The 9,355-nt window shown below is 41.3% G+C and overlaps 1 protein-coding gene across 1 annotated transcript in view; it reads right to left on the bottom strand.

Moving 5' to 3' along the window:
• Window positions 1–2,607: 2,607 nt before the first annotated feature.
• The window catches only part of SEMA3G (semaphorin 3G), a 93,209-nt gene continuing 86,461 nt past the window's right edge, over window positions 2,608–9,355 (bottom strand). The window contains exons 15-16 of the mRNA XM_081946372.1: window positions 9,016–9,155; window positions 2,608–4,449 (exon numbers count right to left, since the gene is read on the bottom strand). Of these exons, the coding sequence (XP_081802498.1) occupies window positions 3,964–4,449; window positions 9,016–9,155 (626 nt within the window). The 3' untranslated portion in view covers window positions 2,608–3,963. The remainder of the gene's footprint in view (window positions 4,450–9,015; window positions 9,156–9,355) is intronic.

Genomic DNA, 9,355 nt, shown 5'->3' with positions numbered 1-9,355 from the left:
TCAAGCCAATGCTTTGAAGTGCCAACTTCTAAAGCCCTTCTTCCCTCAGTGAGATGATCTCATGGACTGGGTCAGTCCCCCCCCCCATGTTGAATCCTTCTGTTTTAGGATCTATCCCACCGCAACTTTGAGGAAACAAACTGGAAACTCTACACAGTCTCCTGTTTTATTTTTATTATCTATTATTGGAAATTACAGTGCCAGGGGCCACTCAAATCAAAGGAACCCATGGGATTTAAAGCTATTAGTGGGCAGATGTCCAGACAAAACTGTTTCCTGAAATAGTTGTTGGACAGCTATCCTGCATCAGCATTTCCCATTTGACAAATGTTACAAATCCAGATCTCTCTTGTTCTCCCATTCTCTTCTCTGCTCTTTTTCTATACATATAGTCCTTGACTTATGACCACAATTGAGTTCAACATTTTTGTGGTTAAGTGAAACATTTGTTGAGTATTGCCCCATTTTATGACCTTTGTTGCCTCAGTTGTTAAGTGAATCACTGCAGTTGGTAAGTTAGCAACCCGGTGGTTAAGCGACTCTGGCTCCCCCCCCCCCATTGACTTTGCTTGTCATGTCGCAAAATGGGACCACACGACTGTGGGACACTGCAACTGTCATAAATATGAACCAGTTTCCAAGCATCTGAATTTTGATCCCATGATCAGGGGGATGTTGCAAAGGTCGTAACTGTGAAGAGTGGTCAGAAGTCACTTTTTTCAGTGCTGTTGTAACTTTGAACCATCACTGAATGAACTGTTGTAAATCAAGTACCACCTGTATAAGAAGGGCAGATGCTGGCAGGGCTGTTGATAGGCTCTAGCAATGAGCCCCCCATTTCTCCTGCCACCTTCCCAGCACTGCTGCTGTAGCTTGTCTTCTCTGCTGCAGCCACTGCCTGAACAGCAATAAAAAAGACGAAGAAGCCCTGGTCAGTTGGTAAAAAGTAACTAATATGGATATATATTATTCCAGGCATATCAATAACACGTTTGAGGGTGCCAGCTAAAAACCTCCTTCAGAAGATTTAAGGCCCTCGTGCTGTTATCAGAGCTGGAAAGTATATTTGAAAGTCCTTCTGATACTGCTTCTCCCCCTCACCCCGTAACATCTCTTTGCAAGAAAAAACTTTTGAGAAGTTTAATATGAAAAGCAGCACTCGGCACTGGCAACCTGAGAGAGGTACAAAGATCTTGCAGACTAGGAGGGAATAGAAATCCGTTCTGCATGTCCCATCTGAACCAGCCTCTCCTTGTCTGATTAAAGTTCTTCCAGGCACCCTTGCTTTCACCCCCTCTCTTGCTCATTGAGGAAGCCAAGTGGCCAAGCCAAGTCAAGCCAGCCATGAAAGGCAGTGTCAAGTGACTAAATGAGAGGGGTGTGTCTTCGCCAGCACAAAGTGGCCTGTCCCAGCTTGACCATGTAATCAGCATTGTTAGTGAAGTGACCTAGAACATGTCCATAGCAAGAGGAGTCAGAAAACGGAAATCTCTACATTTAAATTGGAATAAAGATACATGTAGGCTCCCCTCATAGCAGTCTGGGGATGAGATGAACACGCCGTCATTGGGAACACATTTGCTAATAGCACTTGGCAACTGTTAGTATCTTCATCTTCTAGTTAGAAAAATTTGAGGATGAGCTCATTGTCTCCATATGTACCCAATGGGCCCTGGACATAAAATAACCCAGGATGAAGAGAATGGCGATGATGATGATAGCAGTTTTAAGATGAATTTGGAATGGAAACTTCAGACGTTACCCCAACTGCATCTGCTGATCTGCTTTATAGGAATTCCTCTTTTCTTCCTATTATACTGCCTTTGCATACTTGCAAACACGGCAAATATTACTCAAATATTCACTTTGTTTATAGAAAGGTGGATGCAGTGCCCCTGCAGTTTTTCCTTCTTTCTTTGATATGCATAGAAATCCCACATGAATCATATTTCTTGAAGGATGAGAGGGCTTGCACATTTCAAAAACAGCACCATCTGCAATAAATCATCATCTGGAAGGAGTCCCAAAAGAACCATGATCTGCATCAGTAGCTGTCCATTTGCTCTGGAACAGGTCTCTGGAATTGGCTAGTTTGTCTAGAAACTGGTCACCTAGTTTATACCTTCTAGCCAATTCACTAAGTTACAGCAACTTGAGCATTGTTTTCTGCACTCTACATCCGTTGTTCTCAACGTGGTCCATCGGGGGGCCATCCCATAGATCTAGGGGGCCTCGTTCTCTTGCTGCTGCTACGCATTGCATATTTTTGTATACTTTTTGAAAAACTGTTGGCATTTACGTCTGCATAGAATTCACCTTTTGGGTAGCTACTACCAATGACTTTGTCTTAATGTTATAAAGACAATTACATTACACAATACAGTTCAGATTAATAAACAATGCAGATGGTAAAAATAGACAGCTAACGGTATCTTTGAAAGGGGCTGCAGAGGTAAATTATACTCACGAGGGGCGGTCAACAACAACAGAAAAAAAGTTCAGAACACTTGCAGAACACATTTCAATCCCAAGGCCAACGTGTCCTGACTATTCATCATGTTGATGAAAGTCAAGAATCAGGTGTAAAATTATCCCCCAAGTCAGAGCTTGCTATGTAAGATTTAATTTATTTGTTGAACAAACTGCTAGTTTTCACTTAGCTGTCAATCTTTTAAACAAAGGAATTAATACAAGTCCATGAAAGGCAAGGCTTACTTAGGGCAAATGCTCATGTGGGCCTCCGGTGGTGGATAGTTGTACTGCCCAAAGGAGAAAGTGGCCAGCACTGAAATAATCAGAGGTAGTGCAGAGACAGGATAAGATATTGGCAAGCAAAATATAGGAAGCTCAGGAATAGGCAAACAAAGCTACAGTACGTTATGTGGACAAGTTTAGCCTAGTGGTTCCTCTGCTGTTCGACAGAGGGATTGGGTGTGTGTGTGTGTGTGTGTAAGAACAATTATAGTGGAAGGGGAGAGAGGCTGAGGAAAACAAAAGCTTAGCTACTTTTCTGCCATTCATTTCCCCACTGAAATCTCTGCTCAGTCTGAGAAAAACCTAGGGAGGTAACGGGAGCTGCATAAGGTTTTACTTTATTCTTTTGGTCTGGTCCATGTTACCCCTGAGGTTTCTGTTTATTTGTTTGCTTGTTTCTTTGTCAGGTTTAGTTTCGCCTCCACAACCGCCGGTTATTTGAAAGAGAATGCATGAGAAGGACACATGTGGTATAAATGAACATTAGGGTCAAATATCGTAAACGTAACTGGCCTTTTAAAAACTCATATGCAATCATGCCCAAAGAATTGACATTGCTTTTGACCTGTTGGGCAGAAACGAGGAAAAACACGAGGCTGGAAGTGCCGTAACAATCTGCTTTGCACCTCCAGGTACCATGATACGCACAGTTCAATGGTCACACCCATTCTCAGCATGTAGCATAGGGAGAATAGGTCACTGGAAGCAGCATCTGTTCCTTCAAAGGGGTGACTGTGTTGCCTGTTATCTCCAGCTGATCCTTGTCACCTCCAGAAGAGCAAGGGTTATATACATATCTCCATTCTTTCCAGCTCCCCACTGTTTCTTCTCAGTCTTGTAAGAGGAATGGGTGCCGCTGTTCCTTGGTTGCTGGTAACAGTCTCCCAGCCACATGGTTGGATCCTTACGGCTCCTTTTCTGAGTCATGTATCTCAGCCGTACGGAACATGAGGCTTCAGGGATGATGGCATTTAACACACACAATCATGTGTGAGGCTACCTCCACCCATTCTTAGATCTGATGCCATGCGAGGTGTGATACAACTCACACCAGGGTTGTCAATACAGGACATAAAAACAATACTTTGGTATTTGTTAAATCTCCAGCATTTTGACAGAAAGAAAGGATGTCAATAGGCTCAGTGGATCAGCAAGGGCAAAGGGGGCCTCCATCAGGGCAAGGGCAGTTTTAGAAGGGTGGATTTTAATTCAGGGGAAGCTTTTGCCAAGAGTTGCCTCCATGTCCCCTTCAGTGGCCACCGCTTGCCTGGGCACCCGGTTTCTGTCACCGGGCTGCTTGCCTCGTCCTTTTTTGCCACCCTCCAGCAGGTTCTTGCTTTTTGGGAGTTTGCCTTTATGCCACAGTGGCCGATCGCCACACCACACGCGCTCACAGTACTCCTCCACTCTCTGCAGGTTGGCATAGCCGATCAGATGCATGATGTCTTTGAACCACAATCGTTGTCCATGCAGCAGGCGGACTCGGCATGGAGACCGAGGCAGCTCCTCCTCCTGCTCCTTCTGGAAAATATGTTCCAGCTGCTCGTTCTCAACCACTTCCAAAATGATTTTGGTGACAGTCTGAGTAAAGCCCTGCTCCTGAGACCTGCAGTAATAAGTTCCAGTATCCTGACGAAAGAGTTTCCGAAATAACAATCCGTATTCTGTCTTCATGATCCGTTCATCTGTTTTCACCTGGAAGAGCCGGGGGGGGGGGAGGAAATATATTAGGCAATTTTCTAGAAATTCAGTTTGATTTAATCAAGATATTGCAGGATGTCAAGAAGTGGGTAAACTTTCCTACAAAAGTAGACCCAGTCTTTCTTAGGGACAAAAAACCCAGATTTGTGAATATGCTATGATTCACATCTTTTCTGACATATATTACAGTATGCTTGAACTGATGCAGCAGTGTATGACGAAGTGATAACAGTACGGGTATGTTGTAGAAATTCCAGCAGTTCGAAATGCATCTTGCTTCACCCCATAAGTAGGCAAGGCAGAATAATAAAAAAAGTAAATGCTTATTTTACGTAACTGATGTGACTCTGAGAAGGGATTTTTTTATAATTGATTAAAAAAAGTAGAATTACACTTGCTAAATACTGAAGATACTGGTAAAGAATGGACCCAGGGACTGGAACATCCAGGCAATCTGATAGATATATAAAAGATTGCCCTTAAGATCAAAGCTATTTTAAAAAAAAAGCTTCCACTTCATTTCCACTATTTCATCTACTTTTGTATTAGAGCTTCTGAAACATCCAGTCAGGCTTTACATTTTCTTCAAACCGTGCTGCTTATCCTGACCCAAAAGTCTTGTCTTTCCCTCAAATTGCCAGACTCCTTTGGTGGCTGGCAATTTTCAATAAATGAAAACCTTTCTCTAGTTTGGAAATGTCCCCATCTATAAAAATGTTCTAATTCCAATCCAATCCTTTCTCTGCCATTAGGTTGTGAATTCTTCAGGTGACTTACTCCTAGTTGTATGCTGGGTAATAATAGCAGTAGTGCCTAGAACAGGACTGTCAAACTCCTCGCCCACGGGCCAGATGCATCACATGCTAGCCACGCCCACACCTGGTTTAGCGAAGGGAGGGGGAAAGTCCCGATACATCATGTGACGCCGCTGTGACAACATGAGTTTGACACCCCCCTGGCCTAGAAGGAATTTTTCTAGGGAGATAGCAATCCCCAAAGCCAGGTGTGCCACCCCAAAAGCCTACCTAAAATGCTAACAATGCTCAGCTACAAAACACTTTTATTCAAGGCTCCATCTTGAAATGGCCTTCTCCTGCAAACACCTTTCACCTGCAAGAATCTATTCCAGCTGAGTTTCCTGACACAAGCCCCACCTTATAAAGGAAAACACCTCATACTGAAACAAAATAAAAACAGCAGATAGATGCACAACTTGTTAATTTCTTCCCTTCTTTTTAACGATTGACTTGTATTTATTGTTTTATACAAAGAACAAGGAGTGCAGCAGGAGCAGCACATTCCAATCATCTGTGTGGTCCTTCAGAAAGTTGAAGGGAGACATGGGAGGAGGTCTGACACCACTGCACCCTCAGGAGATACCAGCGCTGTCCTTATTAGCAAATGATGGTTTTGGACTGGAACTCAGCAGCTGTGTTTACTTATCAGTTCCCACCTTCTATATCCCAATTGCTCTCCAATCATTGTGTATTATCACTTCACTTCCTGGGAATTACACTTGCCTGGGAAAAGAGGAGAAAGACCTCACACAGTAGGGGGGTGGTGGAGTTCCCTATTTTCAGTTTAGTTACGAATTTCTCATCACCCTCCCTGAAATAGCAATTCCAAGAACCCAAAGTTTGGTGTGGTGGTTAAGGCCTACAAACCAGGAGACCATGAATTCTAGTCCCATTTTAGGCATGAAAGACAGCTGGGCCAGTCATTCTCAGTCAACCCATCTGAATGGGTTGTTGTTGAGGGAAAAAGAGGAGAAAAATGAAGCACTGGGTATCTTTGATGCCTTGAATAACTTATAAAGTGATAACTGGGATAATTTACTAAATAATCTACATCAGGGCTGTCAAACATACGGCCCTTGGGCCAGATGTGTCACGTGCTGCCCACACCTGGTTTAGTCACAATATGTCATGTAATGCCACTGTGATGACGTGAGATTGACACCCTTGATCTACATGCAGATAACATCAGGAAGAAAACCCTCTCCTTGAAGGCCAGTTGCCATTACAAATAAGTTTTTAGTGTAGAGTAGAATTCAGCATGAAGTGGTAAAGTTAATAACATGTTATTTACATTATGTAGAATAATTATTGGCCTTTTTATTTTAAATATTCATGGACTGTCCTTCACTTTGCTTGCATGATATTTTTCTGGTTTCCACAGTACTGACACATATTGTAAAGGCAACTTTATTAATAATTTTGTAATTTTTACTCAAGCTTCTATGTTGTGATTTGATATGCAAGTCTGCCTCTTTTAAAAATATTGTGATTATGGCAAAATAATTTGTGGGGAAATATCCCCCAAATCATCACACTTTTCTCGCAACAATGAAAGTTACAGATTTTTACTGAGAGCCACTCCCTAATATATATGCATTCCAAACCACTGAAATCAGGACTGAAGATTTAAGAAATCATAGCAGGGAGAAGTGAGGCTGTGCCACTATTCCAGAGACCTGCTTCAAAATTAATTAATTGGAGAGTCTATGCCTCCTAAATTATTATTTTTTCCTATAAGGATGGTCCACCATTTGCACAGAAAGAATGTAAGTTTATCTTCCATGCTTTGAGCACAAGTAAAAAATAAATAGAGTTTTGGATTTAATAGTGAGGGATTAATGTCATTTGCCATGATTCAATATTATAAGAACTTGCTGGATAGTTCAATCTGTTTTATTAAATATTTTATGTATTTAATGAGTTCATCTTTCACCTGTATTTTTGTGTATTTTTTTAAGAATTCGCAGTGAAAAAAAATATACACACATTTTAAACAATTATTCTGAAAGTATTTTCGATCAAAGTATTTTCTCAGATATTTCACTGCCCTAAAATGTATATCCCTTATCACCAAATCTATCACCAAATATTTCTTAGCTGAGAACTGCATCATAAAATTCAAAGAATAAAATCTGAAGGACATATCTTTCCTTGGTCACCTATGAATTTGCCTCAGAATTAATTTATTTTTGAATATTGAAGCAACGGATAACAAAGTATCTTTATTAGGAGTTTAATAGAACCAGTATTCAGTGGATCTGAACATCAAAGCAGAGAATGACACTTCTTCTGAGGTGTCATTCTGATCACCAGAAGATAGACAGAAAAAGAAACCCACCCTCACCCTTCCTCAGTTGATCCTTGACCAGGACGTGTCCCTGTAGGTCCATTCCCAGATGTCCAAACCTTTTGAGAATATTCCCATATACACACTCCTACAATGAACTCTGAATTAAGAGTTCTTCATTCCTCATCTTCTCTCCTTTACTTCAACTGCTGTTGCTGGAACCCTTGTGTTGATACTCCTGAGGTCCCCGTGTCTATTTCCTTGATTTCTTCCAGTAGGAAGCAAAACTGGAATGATACTTTCTAGCCTTAAAGGCAATCAATCTTTTAAGTATACGGCATTTTTAAGTATACGGCATTTTCCTTCTTAGCTGCAGATGGCAAGTACCTCTTCTTAGTATACTCTCCACCAACATCATAACAATAATCTTCCCAAACAATTTCTTCCCCACAGAGGGCTTGCCTGCCAAAGTAGTTCTTGACTGATGGTCAATTTGCCAATGTCTGATCCCCAGCCATCTGCAAATTAACACTCTGCTTGTCATAGACTGCGGTTGCATCAATAATCAATTCAGCTGTTTTAGCAAACTCACTGAAGCCTCCTTAAGGGGTTCAGGGTCAGTTAGTAAAGCCTTAAACAACTCACAAACCCATATTATCAGAGCTGGGGTGTGGGAAACAGCTATAAAAATAACACTTGAAGGCCCACAACAGCTGTTTCATGTTATTTAAGCTCTATCCATCTTACATTCAGTAGGATCCATAAGAATTGTACTTCCTTCTCTTTGGACCACTGTCTTGGCAATGATGGCCATGAGTAGTTTATTGACAGAAGACATTCCAAGCTATTGTATTGCCTCCTTGAAAAGGAGGTACAAATCAAGAGAGGAAAATGCTTCATATTTAGCAGGCTCCGTTATATGATAATCTATTTTCTTTTATTCAAGTCCGGATACAAACCACTTTTTCCCCTAGACCAGATAGAGCCAAGAATTAAAAAAAAAATCAGATTGAGGAATGAGAGGGAGGGCAGATCACATCCACCAGATGCAAGAGTAGCTCTGTCTTATGACTGGAAGAGGTTGAGGAGACCTTTCTTATCGCGTCCATCTTCGCTAACTAAGAACTCCACATGTGCTTATAGCCTGAAGAGAAGGCAGTTTTATTCACAGACTGGGAACCTTTCCACAGAATGGGAAGGGGCACACTTGGCAGAGATCCTCAGCTTTTACAGCTGTATTGCAGGCTGAAATTTAGTAAATAAAGATCTCCCAAACCCTCATAATATAACCAATATCTGTTGTAAGAAAACAGTCAAGACAAAAAAAAATGTGGTATTTATGCGATAGAAGCAGCAGGAACAATAATGTGCTAATATGACATATATTTACATGAGAGAGCATATGTTTGTGCATACTTAGAGGGAGAAGATATAAAGAAAATTGCCATTAAGAAAACAAAAGCAAGAGTGCCTCACCTCATCTCTCAGCTCCTCTGGAGATCTGCGTACAAACCATTGCACTGCAGCTTGGGGTGATTTCGGAATACACTCTAAGAAGGTACTGTTGTGCTCCGTCCCATACACCACCTTCTCCTCAATGCTGTCAAAGTCATCCACTACAAAAACACAAAAATTGAAGTTTTTAAGAAGAGATTGGACAACTGTTTGTCTGAAATGGCACAGAGTTTCTTGTCTGAGCAGGGGGTTGGACTAGAAGACTTCCAAGGTCCCTTCAAACTCTGTCTATTCTATTCTATTCTATTCTATTCTATTCTATTCTATTCTATTCTATTCTATTCTATTCTATTCTATTCTA

This window comes from Natrix helvetica (assembly GCF_964273705.1).
Source record: "Natrix helvetica genome assembly, chromosome: 1".
In the NCBI taxonomy this organism is placed as follows: domain Eukaryota; kingdom Metazoa; phylum Chordata; class Lepidosauria; order Squamata; family Natricidae; genus Natrix; species Natrix helvetica.
Note: the sequence above shows the minus strand (reverse complement) of the source record. Positions and strands in the feature narration are given on the sequence as shown.